We start from the raw sequence: 27,821 nt of genomic DNA, 5'->3' as shown, positions 1-27,821 counted from the left end.
ACATTTTTTTTTCCTTACTATTTCAATTCCCAGGGAATACACCTATCATGGGCAATAATGACTTAAGATGGAAACGGAATCTACTTTTATTATAGAATATTTTTTATGTTTTGATAAGAGTGAGAAAGGCCTCAGACCAGTATATATTGACAAAGAATAAATGGGGTGTGTTGCAATGCTGTTTTATCCTTAATGTTCGTTCCAGCTTCTTTGAGGTCCAAGAGTTGGGAAGGAGGAAAATTAGCACTAGTAGTTTGAAAACATTGTCCTGCAAAGAACACAGCCGAATGGTACCCTGCAATAGTCAGCGTCCTTGTCAGTCAGTAAGCATCTTACTGTGAGGGCCCCTTCGTCATCTCTGCCTTCTACACGTGGTCTGTGGATGTGGTTGAGGGCGTTTTGAGATTAGTCTGAGTTGTCTAGCTCCACTAGTTGTCTAGCTGCACGAGTGGGAGAAGAAGGGAAGGGATTAGAGAGCCTAAGCTTTCCCTTTGTTTAGGGGAACTCTCAGCGTGGAGGAAGAGAGGAAAAGAGATTAGGTAAATTCACCTGCACTGGCTTATATAATCCAAAAACCTTGTGAAGGTATCACCCCCCTGTTACAGATGGGAAAACAAAGGCTGAGAGAAAAGTAGATGCAGAGCCAGGATTCAAACAGGTCTGTCAGAGACACGGACTCTGGGCTGTCAGTTGAGCTCAAGTTCTTGTTCTTCGACTGAGAGAATCAGTCCTCCCACCCCAGCTGCATAGCCATGTGGCTCAAGTTTCAGCCTCTGCAAAATTACAAAGTGCTGCCTGTCATGGAGTTTATGAGTATGAATTCTAGGGATTTGAACATATAATACTTAAATGAACAAATGCATGCTTTTCCTGAATCCCGCTCATCTGGCCAGCATAGCTTACAGAAGTCAGTCACAGTCATTCTGAGGACAGTCACACACACAGTCTCCCTGCAAGGAGCCCTGTCCATGGATGGGGAAAAGCAGAAGCAGGTAGGATCGGTTGGTCCTAAATGAATAACCACACAAGTAACCTATAGTTACAATTAAAGTAAATGCTATGAAAGAAGTACAAGTGCACAAAATCTATTTTTGGAGGGACCCAGGAAGGCCTCCCTGAAGAAGTGATACCTCATCTAAGACATTAAGTAGGCAGGGCACGGTGGCTCACTCCTGTAATCCTAACACTTTGGGATGCCGAGGTGGATGATCACCTGAGGTCAGGAGTTCAAGACCAGCCTGGCCAACATGGCAAAACCTCATCTCTACTAAAAATACAAAAATTAGCTGGGTATGGTGGTGGGTGCCTGTAATCCCAGCTACTCGGGAGGCTGAGACAGGAGAATCAGTTGACCCTGGGAAGCAGAGGTTGCAGTGAGCTGAGATCATGCCACTGCACTCCAGCCTGGGTGGCAGAGCAAGACTCCGTCTCAAAAATAAATAAAGACATGAAGTAATGGTATTAGCCAGGCAAATGGGAAGACAAGAGTTTTCCAGAAAGAAGGAACTGCATGTCCAAGGGCCTTGAGGCAAAAAGATGCTTAGTGAGTCCAAGGAACATAGAACAAGCTAGCAGGGCAAGGATGTAGTGAGTAAGGGGAGAATAACACTAAATGAAACTAGAGTAGTCCATGGGGCAGGTTGTGAAGGGCCATCTTGGCCATGCTAAGGAAATTCAGCTGGTTCCTAGAACAGCGTGAAGCCATCAAAGTGGTTAGTTCCAAGTAAGGGAGTGTCATGATCAGATCTGCAAATATAAAAGGCCGCTCTACCTGATGTGTAGCAAATCATTTGGCAGAGGGCCAGAGGAGGGGTAATGGTGACAAGGGTGTGGCAAGGACAGAAGGACAGTGGAGAAGGCAGTGGATGGGACAGAAGCACTTCGAATATAACTTTGACAGGGCTTAAGTGACTGAGTCTGAAGGATGACTCCCAGGGTTCTGCCATTGCTGACATGGAGAAAGATCTGCAAGGAAGATCAGGAGCTCAGGTTTGACATATTAGGTAGGCCTGTCCTATAGTGATGATGGTGGTGGTGGTGATGATGACGATGATGATGATGATGATGATGATAAAAAATAGCTGACTCTTTTATTGATCCAAAACTACTAACAATACTATCAGCTGAAATATCTTGACTGAGGCATTATGGCTCAAACCCTTTTCAATGCTAAATGTCCTCATACGGTAATCAGCAGCCTCTGATATAACAATTCTCATCTTACCGAAGCATAAAATCCAAGTCCTTGCTGACTAGACCAGCAGGGCTGAAGTCCACTGGCCAGGGTTTCCTCCCCCATGGACAGTGCTGAGATGGGCGCTGCTAACATTTGCTTCTTTAACTTTCCTGCAGGATTTAATAAACTCCAAATGCTTCTTGCTTCCCCTCTAAGTATCCCTGTCCCACCCTATTCAGTCAACTTTTTTCCCACTTCTTTCAAAATCATTTTTATATTTTTCAGAGTGGCACATGCCTTAAGAAAATCAAAGTCTACAAAAAGGCTCTTTTCTTCCCAAGACCGTTCTTAACAAGTCACAAATGAAACAGCTCATATTTCCCTGTTTACAACCCTCTAAGTCTACAGATACCCTGTTTTGCTCTCAAAGGCCGAACTCCACATTATAATGTGGCCTACCCTACCTTCCAATCTCATCTAGTACTTCTCTCCCTTTTATTACTCTGATTTTTTTTTAGTTTCTCAATTTATGAAGTCATTACTTTATGTTAGCTGAAAAACTTTAGGTATCAAATGTAATCTCCATTGCCTTCCATGGATGCAATTAACATGTGGTATATGCATCCCCAGTGCTTCCACCCAGTTCCAGCGGCTGGGAAGTCCAAGGTTGAGGGGCTGCACACGGGAAGGACTTCTTGCTGCGTCTTACCATGGCAGAAGGCTTACTACCTGACTTTCTGTCTAGTTCTCAAAGTATGCTTTTCCTCAGGGCATTTGCTTTTGCTGTCCTCCATGGACAGCTTTTCCCTTTGACCTTTGCATGGCTGCCTCCTCATCCGTCCATACTCAGCTCACAGACCCTCCCTGGCTAGAGTGGGCTGCTTCCCTTATTCCCCTCAATGTTACTGTTTATCACCGCATCTGATTTATTTATTTGATTGCATTTGCCGCAGACTACAATCAATATTGTTGACTAACTTATTGTCAGGCTTCCTGCAACTAGAATATCAGTCTACAAGGACTGGGCCCAAGGCTCTGAATTCCACTGTGTCCCCAGACTCTAGCCAGTTCCAGATGTGCAGCAGGTGCTCAGTAGATGTGTGCTGTTTGAATGTTGAAAGGGCCTTGCACTTCCATCTCGAGGCAGCTTTGTTTCCTGTGTTTCCAGACTTTCTGAATACGCTGTTGTATACTTACTATACTTCTTCGCAGATTACAGACTTTAGTTTTGAGAGATTTTACTTTTCAGTCATTTCATCTGAAAGTTGAGAAAAAAACATATTGAATGTATTACTTGAAAATGTAACCTGATATACTGCTTAAAATGATTTATTCTGTGTCCTAAATCTGGACACAGCGTAGCTCAATCCTTTTAATAACTGCTAGTGAAAATGCCATCATCCCCATTTGATAAATGAGGAGACTGAGAAATGATGGTGTACTTATGTGCAACTGGAAGTCTTCAAGTCCCCAGAACTCTCAATACATTTGCCTAATGTGACCTTGTGCTCATTTGCCTCAATTCCACATGCTTCTAGAATCTACTGTGGATGGGCTTAACTTTTTGTTTTCTTGAGTGTTTTCATTTTTAGACCTACGGTAAAGTTGAAAGAATAGCACAACGAATGCCCATATATATATACCATTTACGTTGTCATTAGCTGCTAAGATTTTGACACATTTGGTTTACCTATCGATTCATTTATGTACCGTTTTTCTGTAACAGTTGATAAGTACACCATTATAATTCTATTGCTTAAGTACTTCAGCATGTATCTCTAAGCATAAGGATATTGTACTTCATACCACTATGCATTATCACACTCACGAAACTTGTTTTGTTTGTTTGTTTGTTTTGAGGTGGAGTCTAGCTCTGTCGCCCAGGCTGGAGTGCAGTGGCGCAATCTTGGCTCACTACAACCTCCACCTCCTGGGTTCAAGCAATTCTCCCACCTCAGCCTTCCGAGTAGCTGGGATTACAGGCACGCACCACCATGCCTAGTTAAATTTTTTGTATTTTTAGTAGAGACAGGGTTTCACCATATTGGCCAGGCTGGTTTCAAACTCCTGACCTCAGGTGATCTGCCCACCTCAGCCTCCCAAAGTGCTGGAATGACAGGCATAAGCCACCACACCCAGCCATGAAACTTGTTCTTGATAGCATATTATCTAATAGTGTCCCAGTAATATCCTTTTTTGGTGGTTGATTTTAGATTGAGCCAGGATACAGTCAAATATGAAGCATTGTACTTGGTGGTCATACTCTTTGGTCTCCTTCAGTCTAGCACAGTTCCCAGCTTTTACTTGTCTTTCATAGTAGATATTTTTTAAGAGTCCAGGCCAGTTATTTTGTAAATCTCCCATAACTGAGATTGTTAATTGCTTACTCATGATCACACTTATGTTAAATACTGTTGACAAGAACAAAAACATGGAATAGACCAGGCATGGTGGCTCACACCTGTAATCCCAGCACTTTGGGAGGCCGAGGCAGGCGGATCACTTAAGGTCAGGAGTATACACACACACATACACCCCTGAGACTGGGTAATTTATAAAGAAAAGAAGTTTAATTGGCTCACAGTTCTACAGGCTATACAGGAGGCATAGTGGCTTTTGCTTGTAGTGAGGCCTCAGGAAACACAATCATGGCTGAACAGGAAGCAGGCATGTCTTACGTGGCCAGAGCAGAAGAAAGAGTGAGGTGCTACATACACACTTTAAACCACCAGACCTCACAATAACTCATTATCACTAGAACAGCACCAAGGGGATGGTGCTAAACCATTCATGAGAAATCACCCCCACCAGGCCCCTACCTCCAACATTAGGGATTATAATTTGGGATTGTCTAGTTGTTTATTCATGATCATACTCATGTTAAATACTACTGGCTAGAACATGGAATAGATGAAGATGTCTGATTGTTTCCCCAGTATTTTCATTTTTTGACCACTTTTTATGTGATCATAAAAAATGACACAGATCCAAACCGTATCACTTTAATGTAAAACTTAAGGACCCTAGAGAACCGAGAACAAAGGGCCTTCTGGAAGTGGAGTTACTGCAGGTACTCACATAGCCTTCGACTTGTATCCCTGTAGCTAGTCAACAAGTCTTTGCCAAGACTCTACCTACCTACCAAAATTAGACTTCTTAAAAAAGGAATAAAAAGCAGTTCAGAGCACCCAACTGACTTTTTCCCTCTTGCAGAACACTTAAGGAGTTCCGTGATCGACCGAAAGGACTTAATAATCAAAAGGATTAAGCCCAAACCCCAGCAAGGAGATGACATCACAGTGGTGGACGTAGAGAAGCAGATTGAGGCCTTCCGCCACCGCCTGATCCAGATGCTGGGGGAGCCTCTTGTCCCCCAACTCCAAGACAAAGTGCACTTGTTGAAGCTCCTGCTCTTCTATGCTGCGGACTTGAACCCTGACGCAGAGCCCTCTCAAAAGGGCTGGAGCAGCTCCTGAGGGCCTGCCAAGCACTGAATGCCAAGAATACCTCCTGAACTCTATCTCCAACTACTTAAAAGCTCCAAAAGTAGGAAAAGTGGCTAAAATCTTACAAGACCAAACCTATATTATTTAATCAGTAGGTTGTAATTTCTAACTCTAGTATAAATATCTTTAAATAATCCTATCCTAGCCTATTCTCAAATATGGCTTAAATATACAAGGTATATATATTTTTTAATAAATTATACTTTTTTTGAAACAGGTTAATACTGTGTGCACCACGTTTAACATTTTTATTCAAGATGTGGAAAAATCCCTCTGCTGAACCCACTCTACACACCAATATTATGTCATTCAGGGTACCAACGACCTGTTTCAGGAGAGACGTTCATCTTTCCCTAATGAAATGCAAGCATTCTGTGTTAGACCTATTATATTGCCTATTAATTTGACTTTGTAATAAATAGAGGGTAGAAACAAAAGGATCAAGTGTGTTACAAAACACTTGATGTTAAAAGGAGACAATAAAAAGGCAATGGTTTTTCAAAATACCAAGTTCACTGTGACTCTGGGTAGGCAGAGTGGAATAACTATTGTTAAAAGGACAAAAAAATAGCCACATTTGAGAAAGTAGTAAGGATTTTTATTGTCAAAACAAGAAATCATAATAGAAGACACAAATAAATTAATTGTTCTCATAATTTTAGACTCCAGGGCCTCTCCATGGAAAGGCCAGCTTCTTATACAGACAAGGTACTATCCAAAACAAAAAACAGGTACTTGAGACAGTGTTCAAGACAATAACTGAACTTGTACACAGTGAGGAGAAATAAAAAGGTGGCTTCCCTATTTCCCTCCCTCAGTAAGGTTATGTGTTGCATCAAGGGATGAGGCTCATTTTGGTGAAAAATGCTTTCATACAGAAAATTTTGCATTCATTCACCTCCCCATACAGGCGTTCCAGGCCCTGACCTAAACAAGGAAATCAAAATAAGGTAACACCATTGGCTTCACATGAACCTCAAGACTATAATCTAACTGTACCTACCATCTCCTTTACTTTTTTAAAGTTTAATGTCCATTTTACCTATACCAAATTAGTAGACTGAATTTTCTCTCTTAGGAAGTTTTTAACCAAATTAAGAGCTAAATTAATCTCACTTTAAAGTGCAAGAAAGGCTCTGCTAGAGTAGTGTTTGTTCTGTGGCATAGAGAGAGGAGCATGCCTCCCCCAGCACTGGCCTAAGAGGCCCCACAAGAAGAACTGGCTGCAGGACAGTGATCCATTAGGTCTACCAAAAAGCAGGCGGACTCAGGGTTCAGCCTAGAAAGAGGGGTCCCTGCCGAATCTGGCTTTTACCTGTACCCAGGTCCCAAACAAATCTTGGGTCCCCTAACTGATAAAGCTGGAGCACAGCACCAGCCATCAAGAGGGCCAAAGTCGTCTCAGTGAGTCAATGAGCACCTCTAAGCCATGATTTGTCAATGCTCACATGGATAGTGGTAAAGGAATCAAGAAGTCTGGGTTTTGGAACAGCACAAACATTCTTTACCTAGTAAGCAGTGATCAAAGTTCTTACCTAGGATAAATGATGAAAAAATAGGTAATAAGGTCCCCATACACCAGTGCTGAGCATATTTAGTCTAACTTTAAAGTAGTACAAAATGACTTCTTCTATACAACAAGGGCCAACTTTGTACTAATGTTTCTCAAAAACCAATTACATCTCCAGCTCTAGCCTCAATTTAATGGGTTCTTTACTTTATTTATTTATTTGATGGAGTCTCGTTCTGTCGCCCAGGCTGGAGTGTAATGGCGTGATCTCAGCTCACTACAACCTCCGCCTCCCAGGTTCAGGCAATTCTCCTGCCTCAGCCTTCCAAGTAGCTGGGACTACAGATGCCCACCACCACACCCGGCTAATTTTTGTATTTTTAGTAGAGATGTGGTTTCACCATGTTGGCCAGGCTGGTCTTGAACTCCTGACCTCAAGTGATCCACCTACCTTGGCCTCCCAAAGTGCTGGGATTACAGGCATGAGTCACCACGCCCAGCTGATTAAGTTTTTAAATATACCTTTCCTATGTCAAAGCCAAGGTAAAAGGAGAGTGGGGTGCAAGAAGCCTTCTTTACCAGAATCCCTGGAAAGAAACGGCTCTAAAAGCCAGTGGGTGTGAGCACATTCAAGTCACGGGGTTTGAGGTTATGGGCCCGTGGTGGTGGTTTCTTTCCTTCCACCACTGGGATGTCCATCTTGGGTGGCTTCAAGGCTGCTGGATCTTCAGCCATTTGGTTGGTTTGAGCACGGATCAGTTCCAATGGAGAGGGCTTCTGGGCTCCTCGGTAGGCCTGGGTGGCAAAACTTCCTACAAAAGTGAACCAGAGTGCAAATGATTTCAAAACCAGTAGGCAGCCCCCGATATACAATATGGTAAGATGCCTGCCTTGCCGCTCTCTTTTTTGAAGGCACTGCCTTACCAGAATCATACTTTTGAAGGGATCTCGGTCCAAAGAGGCTCCACTTATCTGACAAGTTTCTGTCCTTATCCCCACTTCCAGAGTCCATGGTGCTAGGATTTGGGCCAGGTAAAGCTGTGGAAGAACCAGAAGTGAACCAGCCCCTGGAAAAAAAAGAACAAAACATATCCTAAAATACCTCTTCCTTCACCCCTAGAAATGTCTCACACCAAAAGAACAGGAACTGAACTATCCCTTCTGCCTCCAAAACCACAGGCTTCAATAATACAACCTCGTCTGCCACACTAGCTTTCCTGAAGCACACAGGAACTCGAAAGCGTCACAGGAAGGGCTCACCTGGGCCTCTGCTTAGGTGAAGAATGTGGAGTGGTGCTTGGGGTGGACTGGGCTGATGCAGGCTGCCTCTCTTCTTTTGTTATCTCTCCACTCTGTAGCTTTAGTTTCTGCTCAGATGGGTAAGAAGAGAGACTTTAAAAATGAAAGCAAATTCCAAACAGCTAAGTCTAGGCATAAACAATTTGGTTCGCATTCTAACTTTAAGCACAAGACATCTACAGGTGGAATGATTTCGGATGATCTAACAGGTAGTCCTTTGTTTTTGCCAAAGGACATGGAACTCCATCTCCTCAAAAATTGTGTTCATTCTACACTATATTGTGAACATCCCTGTACTTAAAGCTTTACACTACAACTTTTACTTTCAGAAAAGTGAAGTAATTTCCCCACATTCCCCCAGTCAGTAAAATGGAAGAGCCAGAACTCAAGCTGCCAGCCTTCTTGGCCTTTTAAGCAGGGCTTAAGCTCTTGTCTCGCTGCTGCTCCTACCATGTACAAAGCCCTGCCATTCTCACTCTCCAAGCCAAGACTCAGGCATGTTGCTTCTCTTCAGCTAAATGCTTCCTCTGAGGAGCCTGCTCCATTCTCTCCTCCTCCTCTCCCATAGCCACTCTGGGTTCCCTCAGCACCGTTAGCATTCCTCTAACTGACTCGCAGTCTAGCGGGGAGAGACAGGTCTACATCTCAGTTCTTCTAGAGCAAGGTTCCCATGCTGTCTCCTCCCTCCAGGCCTGCCATGCCACTGCTTAGCCCAAGCTGTGCTCCAAACAATGATCACATTTGAATTTTCTCACTCAACAGATCCATTCAAATAAGTTGACAATCTGTTACAAGAAGTAAGTTACGGCTAATATTTCAGCCATCCTCATGTTCTACTCCTATGGGCAAGACACAGAAAATGAGTTAACCAAAGTCAGTCCTACCATTATGTAAGGTGAATTGCTCAAATAGAATGCTCACTGACCTATACTGGAAAGTTCTCAGTTAAGTGTCAAAGGCTGATGGTACCCCTCTCTGGAAGCATCGGCCTTGTTTGAAAGCTTAAACTGGCCACCAGCCCAAACCTGATTTCCTATAGCAGTTTTTAAACCTAGCCTGCAAAAGAATCATCTGGAATGCTCATTACAAAATGCAAACAGGGCCAGGTGCGGTGGCTCACACATGTAATATCACACATGTAATATCAGCACTTTGGGAGGCCAAGGCAGGTGGATCACATGAGGTCAGGAGTTCAAGACCAGCCTGGCCAACATGGTGAAAACCCCATCTCTACTAAAAATCAGCCGGGCATGGTGGTGCATGCCTGTAATCCTAGCTATTTGGGAGGCTAAGGTGGGAGGATCACTTGAACCCGGGAGGTAGAGGTTGCAGTGAGCCAAGAGCGTAACACTGTACTCCAGCCCGGGTGACTGCAAACAGGCCACAGTGTTTTATATCCCCACCCACAGGCCACCAGATCCAGGTTATTCCTCCTTATATATAATGTATACTATGATCCTTTCCTGCCTCTTGTGCTCTCCTCACCTTGCCCTCATCATACCCTGTTCAGAACTCTTAAAGCTTGGAACAGACCTGGATTCTGACCCACCCTTGCCTACAGAAGCCAGCCCAAGTTTCTTAACTGTAATTGTGTCTCTGCACAATCTGCCCCTTCAGCAGCTAGATTTCCAGGCTGCTTTGGAAGGAGGAGGAAGCCAACAGGAAGTAAGGCATCAGGAGACTTGGGTTCGGGTACTATGACTGGCTGAATAGATGGCCTCGAACCTCAGTCTCCTCACTGACAAAATATGGAGAAGAGCATCTGCCCCAAAAGGTGATTGTGAGGATGAAATGAATGCAAGGGCTTCACAAATCAAAATGCTATCCAGTATGAAGTGGCTCCTCTGAAAGAAAGTCATTTGAAACTATTCATTCAAATACTTGGCTGTCACTAAATTAACCCTTACTAAAATTCTTCACTTATAGAAAAGAAATAGCAAAAACATTCCAATTCCACATTGGATTTTAACTTGTTAAAATTAAATGCAGAGCATGATGTTCCTTTCCAGTTAAACTGTTACCTCTGTTGAGGCTGCCCAGTTCTCCCCAAGATACTCCACATTTGCTTTATGGTTCCTAAAGTACTTGTATATATATGTAAGCTGAGGCTCTCACTCGATCCTGCTAACCAGAAGTAGCAAAACAGACACCCCCACTGTATAGGTGGATGGATAAGCAAAACTATGAGGATAAGAGCTCGGGAGTGAGACTAACTCCATGGCCCTCAACTAACTGAGCTGGTGACTTCGAAACCACAGCCACATTTCAAGCCATGAACACTGAAGGTTTTGTTTTTTGAAAGTTCCTAAGAGCTTACGTGGAGTGCTTCGGCCACTCGAAGGTACTTGGTCTCCTCGGTGGTGAGGCCCTTGTGAGGTGTGTAGCCAGCATCTCTCAGCCCTGCCTGTCGCTCAAAATGCTGAATGCTTTCCTGGGTCTGTTCTGGGAACAGAGGAGATGACAGTCATGCCCATTCCCCTCTCCCATCACAAAACAGGGAGGACAACATGGATATCTACTGTTCTCCCCAGAAGCAAGAGACCACACTGACCATTCAAAGAAGAGGAGACTTTCCCCAGAGAGATACTGTAGCACTAATTCTGAACCTCACACAAAGGCTGTCTAGCCAGAAAGAAGCCTTCCCTCACACCAAGCTGAAGAGGTTATTCCTAAAGGGACAACTGAAGAAACTTGAGCTCAATACTCCCACCCTCCTCTTAGTTGTACACAGTGACATTTTCTTTGTATTTAGAAATGCAACATGGGGCTGGACGCGGTAGCTCACGCCTGTAATCCCAGCACTTTGGGAGGCCGAGGCAGGAGGATCACCTAAGGTCAGGAGTTCGAGACCAGCCTGGCCAACATGGAGAAACCCCCGTCTCTACTAAAAATACAAAATTAGCTGGACATGATGGCGCATGCCTGCAATCCCAGCTACTTGGGAAGCTGAGACATGAGAATCGCTTGAACTTGGGAGGTGGAGGTTGCAATGAGCCAAGATCGTGCCACTGCACTCCAGCCTGGGCAACAGACTCTGTCTCAAGAGAAAAAAAAGAAAGAAAGAAATGCAGCATGGAGAAGGAGGCTGATAGCCCAACCCAGTAAAAATTCTCCAAATATGGCCGGGCGCGGTGGCTCAAGCCTGTAATCCCAGCACTTTGGGAGGCCGAGACGGGTGGATCACGAGGTCAGGAGATCGAGACCATCCTGGCTAACACGGTGAAACCCCGTCTCTACTAAAAAAAAAAAAATACAAAAACTAGCCGGGCGAGGTGGCGGGCGCCTATAGTCCCAGCTCCTTGGGAGGCTGAGGCAGGAGAATGGCGTAAACCCAGGAGGCGGAGCTTGCAGTGAGCTGAGATCCGGCCACTGCACTTCAGTCCGGGCAACAGAGCGAGACTCCGCCTCAAAAAAAAAAAAAAAAAAAAATTCTCCAAATATAAAACTTTCTAAGAGATTCACCACCCTCGTCACCCACACAAAAAATTTTGCCAAAGAGAAACTGGCCCCATTCAGGCTAGATGGCACCAAGGTACCATCCAGATTCAAACCAGATAGCCTGCCTTGAGCTAGCCAAAGTCTACTGATTCCATGTTTCTCCTGTGTGAAATGTCCCATCCCAGTGCCTGGAACAGCAGACATAATTCCAGTCAACATTCCTTCAGTCTGACTTGATTATCTCATAATCAATAAGTTAGTTCTGCTGTGGAATGAATAATGGCTGACTTTCTGCTTAATCTGTACACAAACCACATAATACACTCTTACATACAGGAATGTGGCAGCTGTGAACCAAAAGACGAGATACCAGATGCCTTTTATGACTTCGTCATTCCTCTTCTAAGGAGGTATTTCCATCAGAAATGGAAGAAAAGAAAAAAACCTAAATGCATAAAGATGTTCTTCAGACTTACCAGGTAGTCACTTGAAAATCTAAAAACAAGGGATTTAATGCATGACAGTATACCAATACCAGGAATTTTTTTTTAATAGAGACAGGATCCCACTATGTTGCTCAGGCTAATTCTCAAACTCCTGGTCTCAAGCATTTCTCCTGCCTCAGCCTCCCAAAGTGCTGGGATTACAACCATGAGCCACAGCACCCAACTAATACCAGGAGTTTAAATGCAGCTTTCCTGCCCCGCTACCCTCCCCGACAACGGAGTCTTGCTCTGTCGCCCAGAGCTGGAGTGCAATGGCGCAATCTCAGCTCACTGCAACCTCCACCTCCCAGGTTCAAGCAATTCTCCTGCCTCACCCTCCCCAGTAGCTGGGATTACAGGCGCACACCACCACGCCCGGCTAGTTTTTGTATTTTTAGTAGAGACAGGGTTTCACCATGTTGGCCAGGCTGGTCTCATACTCCTGACTTCGTGATCCGCCTGCCTCTGCTTCCCAAAGTGCTGGAATTACAGGTGTGAGCCACCACGCCCAGCCTTAAATGCAGCTTTTTAAAACTTAAGACTATAGCAACATCAAAAGTTCATGGCAGTATTAACTGAAAAAAAACAGAATAGTATATTTACTATACCTGGAGTTATATAAAATATGCATGTATGTGGAAATGAGTAAGTCAAATAAATATGAGTGACATTCACATACTAGAGTGTCATAATGTTCTGTACTGTTAGTAAACTATATATGTATTTTTACATATATAGTGAATTTACATATATAGTGAATTCACAAAGAACCCAAAGTCCAAACTCTTAACTCTTACTTTGGTTTCTTTCTTTTTTTTTTTTTTTTTTTTTTTTTTTTTGAGACAGAGTCTCACTCTCTCACCCAAGCTGGAGTGCAATGGTGTGGTCTCGGCTCACTACAACCTTCGCCTCCTGGCGAAGGTTCACTCTAGTATGTGAATGTCACTCATATTTATTTGACTTACTCATTTCCACATACATGCATATTTTATATAACTCCAGGTATAGTAAATATACTATTCTGTTTTTTTTCAGTTAATACTGCCATGAACTTTTGATGTTGCTATAGTCTTAAGTTTTAAAAGTTCTCATATCAGAGTCTCGCTCATTGCCCAGGCTGGAGTACAGCGGCATGATATCAGCTCACTGCAACCTCTGCCTCCCAGGTTCAAGCAATTATCTTGCCTCAGCCTCCCAAGTAGCTAGGATTACAGATACACGCTACCACACCCAACAATTTTTGTATTTTTAGTAAAGTTGGGGTTTCACCATGTTGGCCAGGCTGGTCTTGAACTCCTGACCTCAAGTGATCCACCTACCTCTGCCTCCCAAAGTGCTGGGATTACAGACCTGAGCCACCACCCCCGGTGGGTAAATTATTTTCATTAAAGAAGTTACATTGTGCTACCCGGGCGTAGTGGCTCACGCCTGTAATCCCAGCACTTTGGGAGGCCAAGGCGGGTGGATCATGAGGTCAGGAGATGGAGATCATCCCGGCTAACACAGTGAAACCCCGTCTCTACTAAAAAATACAAAAAAATTAGCCGGGTGTGGTGGCAGGCGCCTGTAGTTCCAGCTACTTGGGAGGCTGAGGCAGGAGAATGGCATGAACCCAGGAAGCAGAGCTTGCAGTGAGCCAAGATCAAGCCACTGCACTCCAGCCTGGGCGACAGAGTGAGACTCCATCTCAAAAAAAAAAAAAAAAAAAAAAAGTTGTCTCAACTCTTCCTCACCCCTATGGCACTCTACTCTGATGGTGAAGAGTGCTTACTTGTGCTAAAAGAACAATGAATACGTTTTGTAACACTGCTAGAACACATTCTCAAGCTTGTAATATAAAAGTAGTGTTGTTGATTCAACAGATGTGAATAAGAGAAAAAGTATATATAGACCGGGTGCGGTGGCTCACACCTGTAATCTCAGCACTTTGGGAGGCCTAGGCGGGTGGATCACAAGGTCAGGAGTTCAAGACCATCCTGCCCAACAGAGTGAAACCCCAACTCCACTAAAAATACAGAAATTAGCCAGGCATGGTGGCACGCGCCTGTAGTCCCAGCTACTCGAGAGGCTGAGGCAGGAGAATTGCTTGAACCCAGGAGGCGAAGGTTGTAGTGAGCCGAGACCACACCATTGCACTCCAGCTTGGGTGAGAGAGTGAGACTGTCTCAAAAAAAAAAAAAAAAAAAAAAAAAAGAAACCAAAGTAAGAGTTAAGAGTTTGGACTTTGGGTTCTTTGTGAATTCACTAGGAAATGCCCAGGACAAATTGATGCCCTCCTGGAAAAGATAAACAAGGGCTTCTGCCTTCAAAAATGAGCCAACCAAGGAGAACCTCTATGTACCTTACCCTGGTAGGGGCACAACTGCTGACAAGCAGAGCCATGTATCTAATTGTTAACTTCCTACAGCAACCTGTACAGCCCTCCAGAATGAAGTTTAGTTAGCTTGTTATAAGGTTAAGAAAAAATCCAAGTTCTCATATCAGGGTTCATTAGGATGACCAATCATACATTCTTAAGACTAAAGACACTTGGACCTGGTCCTCTTCCTGGTAGACCAACTTTGAGCTGTTTAATTACAAAAAAAAAAAAAAAAACTGGGGCAAGTGGGAAATGCCTGGATATTTGGCCTTCTCCAGCAGAGCCTGAAACAGTGATAGCAGCAGCTGCCAGCCACTGAGCACTGGGCCGTCTGATCCTCACCTCAGCCTGCCAGTGACATTCCCCATTTTAGAGCGGGACAGTCTCCGCAGTTAAGTAGCCTGCCCAAGGCCACAGTGACAGATCTGGGAAAATGAGTTTGTATCAACAAAGCAGCAGGAATGCACCTAAATCAGACTAAGATGCTTAACATTTGGCAAATCTTCCACCTAATAAATGGAGCTTCAATACTGACATGATTCAGCCAACCTAACAAACTGACATTTGTTAGGACAAGGTAAGGCGGCATCTTGCAGGATCATCTCCAGTCCACTTGTAGGAAGCCTCAGCTCTTCCCCGCCCCTATGGCACTCTACTCTGAGGGTGAAGAGTGCTTACTTGTGATCAGAGAATTCATGATGACATGGGTAGCTTTAGCCTTCACCACTGGGACCTTGTCCACACTGTCAATGGCCGATGACAGGGTCATGGCAGAGGAGGGTAGATTGGCCTCTCCTTCCTCCACCTGTTCAAGAGAGGTACAGTACAGAAGCACTTAGGCAGGGCAGGGGAGACACACACCTGAACTTACTCCTTTGGGGAGGAAGTTACTGAAATAACATTAATCTGGTAAGTAAGGAAATCGTTGAAGGGAAGAGTTGGTCATCTCCACCCAGCTAGATAGGTATTATCCAAAGTGACAACAAAAACAGACATTATGTGAATAGTTTACGTTTATAAAGGTGGGAAAGCCAGAATTTGAAAATCTGAGGTCTACTACCTTCCTAGACTATGCCCTTCCAATATACTATAGTACTATGCCCTAAGAATGCAGAAGAAATGCTTATTATGAAGCACTGGCCACATCCCAGGCACTGTGCGAGATCTTAATTGATGAGAGCACTTAGGTAAGTGGTTCTCACCCTGTGCCAGGCATTAAAACAGACTGCCAGGCTCCACCTCAGAGTTTGATTCAGTAGGTCCTGGGTGGTCTGGGGTGGAGTTCAAGAATTTGTTTCTAATAAATTCCCAGGTGATACTGCTGCTGCTGGTCCCAAGACCACACCTTGAGGACCACTGCTCCCAAGGTTCAAGTAATGGTCTTTTGAAACAAACAAAAAAGTCTACTTAGCTCCTCATTTTCAACATGCAAGAGCTGGGAGCCTCCACCTTCTGCAATTGAAACACCTGATACCTTACTCAGGCCTAGCAGGGAGGAGAGAACAAGACTTATTCTTCTTTCTGTGCTTGTCTGGAAGAACTGAGAAGAAAATAAGACGGTTGAAAAAAAAGAGGGGACAGATAAAAAGTACTGAAAAATGTGGTATCCTTACTACAAAACGGAATTTATACCTTTAAGCTGTGACCTTGAGTAAAACTTGAGCCTATGTTTCCTTACTGGGAAGATGGTTGATTCCTAACATGGGGAGAGTTAGGGCAAATGAAAGATTGCATGTGATGAGTCAGGCGGAGCTCTCCTTTGGAGCAGCTGTTCCAAGTTGTCAGTTGTTCCGGCTGAGGCCCCGCAGAAACCTGGAAGCCCGCTCATCCCTTGCCTTGTGGAGCCATCAGCAGGGTGTGTGGCCTGGGAAGCGCCACCAGAAGCCCTGCTCACCTCCTGCTCTGGACCCTCAAGCCCACTGCTCTGACGCCACAGGCAAGCTGCAGCAGGCCTTTTCTCCTTGCACTTTTGCTACCTGTTACGTGGAATACTCTCTCCTCAACAGCAGATTGGGTCATATTTCAGTAGATAATTGATATAGGGAATATCCCCCAGAGCTGTAGGGGGCACTTTCTTAGAACGGAGCTTTCTGCCCTGAGAGTGTATTGGAGGTGGGGGAAAAAACACTCCTTAGAAAGAATCAAATATGGCTCTGCAAAGAGAAAGTGCAGCAGAGAGCCCGCGTTCCTAATACCAGCTACACAGCTAATATTTACATTCCCTTCACTGAATCCCCACAGCACCTCTATGACATAAGGTATTCCCAGCTCTCAGAGGGAGACACTGGGGCTCAGGGTGCACTTAGTTGTGTGCCCAAGGTCTTGCTAGGACAGACCACCTGGGACTCACACCCAGGTCTATTTCAGGGGACCCTTACTGTGTACTGCCTGTCAGGCCCTGAGCTATCATATGGCTCAAAGTTCAGAGAAACTGTTAACTACAGGTTAGACAGCATTATGTGAACTTGGTGGGCCTATGTTATTCAGGCAACAGTCTAGCCTTTCTGTATTCTTGGTGGCTGGAGAGTCAGAGGGGAGAGAGTCCCTGAGATCGGGAAACAGAGACTCCAATAATACGAACCTACGAACTAGACTGCACAAAAGACTGTGAGGTGTGTTCGGAGTGGCCTTAGGAAGGAGGCAGTTCTTACAAAGGACGGCCACAGGCAAAGGCAGCTGAGGCTGGAAGAACAGCATGAGGAGAGGTACAGCATGTGTTCAAGAAAGGGCCAATTTTTTTCCCCAATCACAAAATGAGCATTTTTTGGGAATCTATGCCAGGCCCTCGGCTGGATTTTGCAGATAACAGTACAAACCTAGACATGGCCCCTGTCCTCAGGAAGCTAATGGAGGGTAAGAAAGCAATGCAGGAATGACGACGGGGACCACGGTACCGTGGGGAGCTCAGAGGAAGAGGTGATGGCCTTATCAGGAGGACGGAGATGTCAAGCAAACTGTCATAGAAGAGACTTTTGAGCTAAGACTTAAAGGGCAAATAGAGTGGGAGAAGGGGTGAGAGGACGGGATGCGGATGGTAAACATCCTAAACAATCAGGGCAGTGTCAGCCAAAAACTGACAGGCAGAAAATACGCTGGCTGGCCGGGCGCGGTGGCTCAAGCCTGTAATCCCAGCACTTTGGGAGGCCGAGACGGGCGGATCACGAGGTCAGGAGATCGAGACCATCCTGGTGAACACGGTGAAACCCTGTCTCTACTAAAAAATACAAAAAAAAAACTAGCCGGGCGAGGTGGCAGGTGCCTGTAGTCCCAGCTACTTGGGAGGCTGAGGCGGGAGAATGGCGTAAACCCGGGAGGCGGAGCTTGCAGTGAGCTGAGATCCAGCCACTGCACTCCAGCCTGGGCGACAGAGCGAGACTCCCCCTAAAAAAAAAAAAAAAAAAGAAAATACGCTGGTAAGTGCGAGAATTTTAGGTAACTTGCATGGTTCAAGCACTGGGTAGGGGAGCTGAGGAGATACAGGCAAGACTTAGATCACATGGAACGTAGATCATGCTGAGCTTGAATTTAGCTCTGTGGGGAATATGGAAGAGTCTCAGGAGCAGACAAGGCCATTCTAGTTTTGAATTAAAAAGAAAAAAACGGGGGGATTTAAAAAAACATCTATTGAGTACACTGTACACTGTTCGGGTGACGGGCACACAAAAAGCCCAGACTTCACCACTATACAATTCATCCATGTGAACAAAACCTCAGGTCACCCTAAGCTACTGAATTTTTTTCTTTAACAAAATAAATAAAATCTTAAAGAAAAAAAGACAACTATAACTGAGGCACAGAAAACACATACAGGGAGTGGTTGCTGCCCAGTTCCGTGGGCACAGGGAGCCGCTGAAGGCTCCTGGAGCAGAGGAAGGATAAACGGGTTGCGTATGCCAGAAGCGGCCAGCAGGGTCAGATACCTTGGCGAGGTGCTGATACTTGCGTTCTGGAATCACTGGCTTCCAAGGGACGCTGCCCATGTCCGATGGAGGAGGAGTCATGGGCGCAGGGTCCTCGAGGGTATCATCATAGCTGAGTGCCCGGCGGTATATCCCGATGGGCAGGGACATCTTGCCTAGAGGCCCACTAGCCTCAAGAGCTAAGAACAGAGATACCTGTCAAGACAGGTTCAGCAACTGGACATACTAGTAGCTTTGAATTAATCTGCAGGAAGGAAAGCTCTGAAATACTCTTGTTCTTGGACACAGCAAAATAGCTTGTTCTGGAGTAGCTAATCCCGTTCAGGAAAGGCAGTGGTACCAATCCCTTCCTCTATGCCTGACACTTTGGGTGGTCCACTGAACCCACTCAGCCGTCCTAATCCTTTTTTTTTTATTTGTTTAGAGACACAGTCTATGTTGCCCAGGCTGGAGTGCAGCGGCACCATCACAGCTCACTGCAGGCTCAACCTCCTGGGCTCAAGTGCCTCAGCCCAGTGAGTAGTTGGGATTATAGGCATATGCCACCACGTCCAGCTAATTTTCATGGATTAGGAAATGTGAAGTTCCATTTAAAGGTACTTGACCACAACTTCCAAGTACAGTTTGGAATCAAAACCCAAACCTATCTGATTTCAAAGCTGTGTCCTTTATGCCACAGAAGCCACCCCCCTACTGCAATACGAAGGCTCTCAATTCATGCAAGACTGAGGATATGAAATGAATGAGCATACGAAGTTCTCATTCCCATTTCATAGATGAGGAAACTAAGGCCTAGGGGTAAAGTGAGCTTCCCAAGTTCATTCAGAAAATGGCTGCCTGGCGCTCAGCCAAGGTCTGTGGATCCTCTACCTTCCTTTCCTCACCAAAGAAACAGCACTGCAAGAAATGTTGTCTGGCATCACCTGTGGTTTCAAATGTTCTGTATGATTTATTCCAACAGTAGAGTCACTTTCCATCACAGAAATTATTGACAACCACTCTCGCAAACCACCACCAGCTGATCCCGCCATTCCTGTCCACTGGAACTGACGCCCAACATGTCTGGTTGTGATGCAGGCACTCTCGGCTGTGCCAGACCAGGGAGCCAAGTTCATTGTGTTTCGTTTGCTAACCCTTGCATATCAGAACTAATGTCCAGAGCCTACCTGAGAGGCGACATTTTCCTGTTGCTAAAATCATATAATCACATTCTCTAAGACATCAACCTGCCTGGCAGTAAGTCCAAAACCACAAAAGATTTCATTTAAACGGCAAGGGGACCAAGCAGCTATCATTATTATTACTATTGCTATTAGTAATAATTAACAAAACCATAGAAATAAAAAGAGGATTAGAGGTTGCCAGGGAGTGGGTGGGGGGCAGTGAGGATGCGACTGCTAATGGCATGAGGTTTTCCTTTGGAAGTTATGAAAACGTACTGCAATTTGGCCGGGTGCAGTGGCTCACGCCTGTAATCCCAGCACTTTGGGAGGCTGATGTGGGTGGATCACCTGAGGTCAGGCGTTCCAGCCTGGCCAACATGGCAAAACCCCATCTCTACTCAAAATACAAAAATTAGCCAGGCCTGGTGGTACGTGCCTGTAGTCCCAGCTACTTGGGAGGCTGAGGCAGGAGAATTGCTTGAACCTGGGAGGCGGAGGTTGCAGAGAGCCAAGATCGTGCCACTGCACTCCAGCCTAGGCAACAGAGTGAAATTCCATCTCAAAAAAAAAGAAAATGTACTGCAACTAGATAGCAGTTTTGTTTGCACAACCCTGTGAATATACTAAAAATCACAACATTGTTCACTTTCGGTGAGTGAATTTTATGGTATGTGCATTACATCTCAAACACACACAAGCAAATAATAATTACTAAGTCTTCCTCCTTGCTAGACAATTACATCCCTTATCTTATCTAATCCTCACTAAGCAGATACTCTTCCCATTTTCCAATTTCCCATTTTCACAATCAATTTGCCCAATATCACCTAGCTTGAAAGAGTGCTCTGGGAACTGGAACACAGACCTGAGCCAGTGCACACACTGCATGCAACACACTAAAAAGCATGCACCGAATGGGCACAACCCTACGGCTCGCGATGGCTACATGGAGTTTACGGTAAATCACAGCAACAATGAAAGACAAACTAAAACAGAGCTGATGATGTTAAGACTAGAGATGGATCTATATTGGGGAATGCAGGAGACTTCTGTTAATCCACCTAGTTGGGAAGCAATTTCAAAAACATCTTAAAGATTCCCACTGAACAGCCATCCTAAAACCAATCAAGTCAGCTAATATTTACTAGAAAATATGTTCGTATACAGACAGACCAAACGCATTCTGGGCAGTAAATACATATTTATCACTATCCCATTTTTACATATTTTGTTTAATCTTCACAATCCTGAGAGATACGAACCATCATCTTTCTTCGTCATCATCCTTTACCAAGAATCAGAAATTAAGTGATTCAGATTTAATTAAAAATCACTTTCCTTTCTCATGAAACAATTCAAGTAGTCATCAATGGTGTCAGTAACCCAGAAATTGACTCATTAAGGGTTGCTGTGAGCATTTTCATGATTAAGTTCAATCTGCCATTTAAGCAGGCTGGTGCCTTTTTACCAAGACTTCCATCCCACCTCCCCACCACCCCCAAAAAGGTGAGTTTTATCACTTTGGTACATACTACAAGAAGGTGAGTTTAATCACTTTGGTACATACTACAAGAACTGCACAACTTATTCTGAATTCTTATTTGATAACTAGGAAAGTAACAAACTTACCATAATACCCTTAAATGAAGTGACTACTCTCTTTAAGTTAAAAGTTTCATACTATGGTTGAGCAACTAATAAAATATTTAAATGATGCCAATCTAAGGCCGGGCACGGTGGCTCACACCTGTAATCCCAGCACTTCGGAAGGCCAAGGCAGAAGGATCACCTGAGGTCAGGAGTTTGAGACCAGCCTGGCCAACATGGAGAAACCATGTCTCTATTAAAAATACAAAAAAGGCCGGGTGCGGTGGCTCAAGCCTGTAATCCCAGCACTTTGGGAGGCCGAGACGGGTGGATCACGAGGTCAGGAGATGGAGACCATCCTGGCTAACACTGTGAAACCCCGTCTCTACTAAAAAATACAAAAAACTAGCCGGGCGAGGTGGCGGGCGCCTGTAGTCCCAGCTACTCGGGAGGCTGAGGCAGGAGAATGGCGTAAACCCGAAAGACGGAGCTTGCAGTGAGCTGAGATCCGGCCACTGCACTCCAGCCCGGGCGACAGAGCGAGACTCCATCTCCAAAAAATAAATAAATAAAATAAATAAATAAAAATACAAAAAATTAGCCAGGCGCAGTGGCAGGCACCTGTAATCCCAGCTACTCGAGGCTGAGGCAGGAAAATCACTTGAGCCTGGGAGGCGGAAGGTTGCGGTGAGCTGAGATCATGCCGCTGCATTCCAGCCTGGGCAGAGTGAGACTCCATCTTGAAAGTAAAATAAAACTGGCTGGGCGTGGTGGCTCACACCTGTAATCCCAACACTTTGGGAGGCCGAGGCGGGCGGATCACAAGGTCAGGAGATCAAGACCAGCCTGGCCAATATGGTGAAACTCCGTCTTTACTAAAAATACAAAAATTAGCTGGGCGTGGTGGTGTGTGCCTGTAATCCCAGTTATTGGGGAGGCTGAGTGAGGAGAATGGCTTGAACCCAGGAGGTGGAGGTTGCAGTGAGCTGAGATTGTGCCACTGCACTCTAGCCTGGGCAACAGAGCAAGACTCCATTTCAAAAAAATAAAATAAGCCAATCTATTCAGTCTAAATACTCGCCTGGTGGCAGAGATTAACCATTAACATATAGTTCAGATAAAATGGTTTCTATCTAGCTTAAAACATTAATAAGGGCAAAACATGATTTTACCAAAAAGAATTAAGTTTACCAGGCACTTCTGGTTGTCTTGAAGCCATTGAAAGACTGGGATCCAGGTGCTTTTTCTATATAGAATTCGGAGCTGAGTCCCTGCCACCTAATAAAATAACAAAGGGCATTTTCTTATGGTGAACACCAAAGAGCAGCACCAATGCTGTTCTTCTGACAAGCACACAGAATTTTATGGCTTGTTTACAAGGTTGAAACACACACACAGGAGCCAGTGGGTGACAAACATGCCAATGAAAAAAGGATAAAGTCAAAGGTCTCACCACACCCGTGGCTGATCTTAACACCTGTGAGATGACAGACCTAAGATGCCATACGTGGTGAAGTCACCTTACCACAGTGAAATGATGTGACGACTAAGCTGACAGACAGATGTTAATGAGGAACATGGTCCAGCTGCTGCAAATTAGCAAAGCTTCCCAGGAAGAGTCCATCCAGAAGTTCTAATAACAACAAACAGCCAGCATTGGAACAGCCCGTCAGAGTCTGGCAAACACTTGTTTATTCCCCACAACAACTCTGCAAGGGTTATTACACTCATTTCATTATCTTAACTCACAGCAAGCGGCTAGATACTACAGTAGGGAAATTCGCTCTTTACTGCTAACACTATAAACTATTTATAGCGTTTATCTTGTCTTTTAATCCTTGCAGCAAGATGGCAAAGCAGATATTATTTATCCCAAATTTTTTTTTTTTTTTTTTTTTTTTTTTGAGGCGGAGTCTCGCTCTGTCGCCCAGGCTGGATTGCAGTGGAACGATCTCTGCTCACTGCAAGCTCCGCCTCCCGGGTTCACGCCATTCTCCTGCCTCAGCCTCTCAAGTAGCTGGGACTACAGGCGCCCGCCACCACGCCCGGCTAATTTTTTGTATTTTTAGTAGGGACAGAGTTTCACCGCATTAGCCAGGATGGTCTAGATCTCCTGACCTCGTGACCCGCCCACCTCGGCCTTCCAAAGTGCTGGGATTACAGGCGTGAGCCACCGCGCCCCGCCCCATTTTTTTTTTTTAAGCTATCTCCTACAGAAAGGATATCCCAAATTTAAAGAGAAGGAAACTGGACGGGTGCGATGGCTCACGCCTGTAATCCCAGCATTTTGGGAGACTCAGGCGGGCAGATCACTTAAGGTCAGGAGTTCGAGACTAGCCTGGCCAACATGGTGAAACCCTGTCTCTATTGAAAATACAAAAATTAGCTGGGCATGGTGGCGGGCGCCTGTAATCCCAGCTACTCGGGAGACTGAGGCAGGAGAATAGCTTGAACCCGGGAGGCGGAGGTTGCAGTGAGCTGAGATCCAGCCACTGCACTCCAGCCTGGGCGACGGAGTGAAACTCAGTACCAAAAATAAAAATTAAAAAAATTAAAAAATTTTTAAAATAATAATAAAGAGAAGGAAAATAAAAATCAGAGGAGTTAAGTAAATTTGTCCACGGTCATAGATAAGTGGTCCGTGTGCAAGGTAGGTAGTTTCATGCCGTTTACAGGGGAGTTAAAGCGAGGGCCTGAGAAAGTTACTCTGTTTTTGAGCTTGCTACACCGTCCCTCTATCCCGATAAGGCTCAGAGAGAGCAAACCAGTTATTGATAGTTCGTCACGAACGAGAGTCGCAAAGGCCGAGTTCAGCCATCCTGCCAGTCCAGGGAGCATTCCCGCCCCAGACACATCCCCTTCCCCTTTCCCTGTGCCTCCACCCCCCAGCTCACCGTTCCTCTGCCTCTCCTTCACAATATACAAGACGGCGCCGCCAGGATATGAAAGGCTGGCTGCCTCACCCACCCCTCCATGCTAAGATTAGGGCTGGGACCCTAGCCGAAGGCAGGGTCTGGGGAGAAGAGGCTGAGGACAAGCCGTGGGGGCTCTGGCTGGGCTGGTCCCACGAAGAGGAGGGGAAGCCCGTACGGGAGCTGCAGAGCATCCCCGGAGAGGAGCTCCATCACGGAGACCCCAGAAAGGGGAGCCAGGGAGACAAGAGGCGACCCAGCCGAGCTCGGAGTCGGGATGAAAGGTTAAGGGGTGCGGGGAGAGGGAGAGGGGAGAGGCTTGGGGGGCCCCCAGATCGGGCCTCGCCGGAAGCGCCCCTCCTGATCGGCAGAGAACGCAGCCCCAAGGGAGGGCCCAGGCCCGCCATCTGTTCACCTGTTATCCTGCTGCCGCGAGACTGCCTGCGGCCCGGAGTCCGGCACTAAAAAGGTTCTGAGGGTCCACGTCTCCCGAGAGGCTGTGGCGTAGTCTGGACACAAGCCATGGTGAGAGCGGCAGCTATTTCGAAGGTCCCCGAGACCCGCTAGGCAGCACTACCTACCCGGCGGGCAGGCAGCCCTGCTGATAAAGCCTCCGGAGACCGCGGGATCTCGCGCGAGACTTGGCCCAGAGGCGCACAGGGCATACTGGGAGTTGTAGTCCACGGTCGGGAGTCCCCACCCTTCGCTGCCCAGCTGGTTGTGGAGCCGCAGCTCCGAGCGTGGAATCCTCCAGCCCCAAGAGGAGACGCCACACTTCACCACTACTTCCTCAGCGCGTGTGCTGTGCCTGGGTCCGTGACAAGCTAAGGGAAGCCGCTGGTGGCATAGTAAAATGACACCCACAATCCCAAGCCCTCAAGGCTCATAAAGGGCTGCCAAGTGCGATTACTTATCTTGTTTTTCTCACTTCACGGAGGTGAAGCTGAGACTGGGAGAGAAGTCACTTCGGTTAATAAGCGGTGTAGTGAGCACGGACTGTCTCCCGAAACAGCGGGGTTAGGCAGGGTTCATACTAGTAGCTGAACCAAAAAGGGGAACCGACCTCACCTGCCTCCCCTAGGGAAGGCGATCCTCACATGATTTCCCTTTTACATTAAGGAAAGTGAGGCTTAGAGGCGCCAGCTGAGGTGTCAGTCACATCCTGAAGGAAGACTTCTCTTATCCCAGAAGGGTTCACAAAGAAGACGAAGCAACGAAGTTAAGGCAGAAGCTGCAAAAATCCATCCCCGTTTCTACCCCAGTCCAAAGCTTGCCATCAAAACTCATCTCAGGAGACCTATGATTGGTGGTGTGGCGTGAATGCCACATTTAGATTTCAGCATTTGAGGCTTCCAGCCATACTGGCAGAACTGAGAGGCCTTGCTCATGCAACTTTAAACTTAAGCACTGTTTCCAGACCAGGGTGCTTGAGTGCACTAAGAATTAAAGTCTTCGATGAATTACATAATTAGCTTATGAACAGCACAATTACATTGCAGTAAAATTTTGTGTGTGTGTGTGTGTGTGTGTGTGTTAAAGGTGTTCCTTTGTTAATTTGGAGTTTTTAAAATATGCCATATTTTTTAACCTCTGTGGAAGCAAAGCTGGCACCTTGCTCTTTATCCACCACAGGAAGGGATGTGTATCACCTCTCAGTCAGAAAAGGAAGAAATAGCACTTTGCACCCTTATATAGATCATAAGGTGGGATCATCTCATTTATTTCTTAGCCACAAATACATGAAAACTTAAGACTTTCCTGGAAGGTACTATTTGATTAAAACAATTTTATCTGGCTGGGCACGGTGATTCACACCTGTAATCCCAACACTTTCAGAGGCTGAGGTGTTGGAGACCAGCCTGGCCAACATGGCAAAACCCCATCTCTACTAAAAACACAAAAATCAGCAGGGTGTGGTGATGAGCATCTATAATCCCAGTTACTCTGGAGGCTGAGGCAGCAGGATCGTTTGAACCTGGGAGACAGAGGCTGCAGTGACCTGAGATCATGCTACTGCACTCCAGCCTGTGCTACAGAACGAGACTCCATCCCAAAAAAAAAAAAAAAAACCACCAATTTTATCACTAATAATTGTGGTACCAGTGTCTGAAGCTGCCATGGTCTTGGTGCATGGCACCTATGTGAAAGCACCTATTTCTTTTCCACAAATAATAGACTGTAAACTTTTTTTTTTTTGAGACAGGGTCTCACTTTGTTGTCCAGGCTGGAATGCAGTGGCGCAATCTCGGCTCACAGTAACCTCTGCCTCCCAGTTTCAAGCGATTCTCCTGCCTCAGCCTCCCGAATACCTGGGACTACAGGCGCCTGCCACCTTGCCTGGCTAATTTTTTGGATTTTCAGTAGAGATGGGGTTTCACCGTGTTAGCCAGGATGGTCTCAATCTCCTGACCTCATGAGCCGACTGCCTCGGCCTCCCAAAGTGCTGGGATTACAGGCGTGAGCCACCACCCTGGCCAAACTTTTAATCTTAGCAATTTTGTGGGTTTTTCCCCTCTAAGTGGGTGTATTTTTGAGGAGAAGCTAATTTTTTTTTTTCTTTTTTTTTTTTTTTTTGAGATGGAGTCTTGCTCTGTCACCCAGGCTGGAGTACAGTGGTGCAATCTCAGCTCACTGCAACCTCTGCCTCCCAGGTTTAAGCGATTTTCCTGCCTTAGCCTCCTGAGTAGCTGGGATTACAGGCAGGTGCCACCAGGCCTGGCTAATTTTTGTAGCGATGGGGTTTCACCATGTTAGCCAGGCTATTCTTGAACTCCTGACCTCAGGTGATCTTTCCGCCTCAGCCTCCCAAAGTGATGGGATTACAGGCGTGAGCCACCACGCCCGGACCAAGGAGGAGCTAATTCTTTTAATGCCTAGATTCCCCTGCAAGCCTTCTTCAAGTAAACTATTTTGCTAAATGGTTTTTGTAAGCTTCCTGTAGGGAGGATTAAGTCACAACTGAATCACAAGATTTAAGAATGGCCCCTCCTGGCCAGGCGTGGTAGCTCACGCCTGTAATCCCAGCACTTCGGGAGGCTGAGGCGGATGGATCACGTGAGGACCAGAGTTCAAGGCCAGCCTGGCCAACATAACAAAACCCTGTCTCTACTAAAAATACAAAAATTAACTGGGTGTGGTGGTGGGGTCCTGTTAATAGCAACTACTCAAGAGGCTGAGGTAGGAGAATCGCTTGAACCTGGGAGGCGGAGGTTGCAGTGAGCTGAGATTACGCCACTGCGCTCCAGCCTGGGAGACAAACTCCAACTCAAAAAAAAACAAAAAAGAAAAAAGAAACAAAAAAGGAAAGGAAAAGGTAGAGGGAAAGAGACAGGGTGGCAAGACTCCCTCTGAAAGACCTAAGAAGATGATTACTCACTCAGGAGGCAGAAAAGGTGAGGCAAGGCCAAATCATGCCTCGGGGTCTTCAAATTAGACCTTGAGGAGCCTTCATTTCTTAAGAGATCAA

At 45.7% G+C, this 27,821-nt stretch overlaps 2 protein-coding genes across 8 annotated transcripts in view; one reads left to right on the top strand and one right to left on the bottom strand.

Annotated features, from left to right (window-relative positions):
- SIMC1 (SUMO interacting motifs containing 1) overlaps positions 1-6,188 on the top strand; it is a 90,047-nt gene extending 83,859 nt beyond the window's left edge. For both annotated transcript variants that reach the window (XM_030927159.1, XM_030927160.1), the window contains exon 10: positions 5,390-6,188. In XM_030927159.1, coding sequence (XP_030783019.1) covers positions 5,390-5,652 — 263 coding nt within the window. In that variant the 3' untranslated portion in view covers positions 5,653-6,188. The remainder of the gene's footprint in view (positions 1-5,389) is intronic.
- On the bottom strand, positions 1,576-24,979 carry KIAA1191 (KIAA1191 ortholog). 6 transcript variants are annotated; one of them, XM_030927162.1, is made up of 10 exons: positions 24,771-24,977; positions 22,969-23,076; positions 22,635-22,721; positions 18,694-18,872; positions 15,452-15,578; positions 10,809-10,933; positions 8,453-8,559; positions 8,117-8,259; positions 7,772-8,004; positions 1,576-3,434 (listed from the first exon to the last, which is right to left on the bottom strand). In XM_030927162.1, exons 3-9 carry the CDS (start codon positions 22,660-22,662, stop codon positions 7,796-7,798), a joined length of 918 nt encoding a protein of 305 aa, XP_030783022.1. In that variant the 5' UTR covers positions 22,663-22,721; positions 22,969-23,076; positions 24,771-24,977; the 3' UTR covers positions 1,576-3,434; positions 7,772-7,795. The 6 variants fall into 6 exon arrangements, with proteins under 6 accessions (XP_030783022.1, XP_010384677.1, XP_030783023.1 ...); XM_010386375.1 differs by lacking the exon at positions 1,576-3,434 and having other exon boundaries at positions 6,259-8,004; XM_030927163.1 differs by lacking the exon at positions 1,576-3,434 and having other exon boundaries at positions 6,259-8,004; positions 22,616-22,721; positions 24,771-24,972.
- Between the last annotated feature and the right edge of the window lie 2,842 nt (positions 24,980-27,821).

The sequence above is a fragment of the Rhinopithecus roxellana genome, chromosome 3, assembly GCF_007565055.1.
Source record: "Rhinopithecus roxellana isolate Shanxi Qingling chromosome 3, ASM756505v1, whole genome shotgun sequence".
NCBI lineage: Eukaryota > Metazoa > Chordata > Mammalia > Primates > Cercopithecidae > Rhinopithecus > Rhinopithecus roxellana.
Note: the sequence above shows the minus strand (reverse complement) of the source record. Positions and strands in the feature narration are given on the sequence as shown.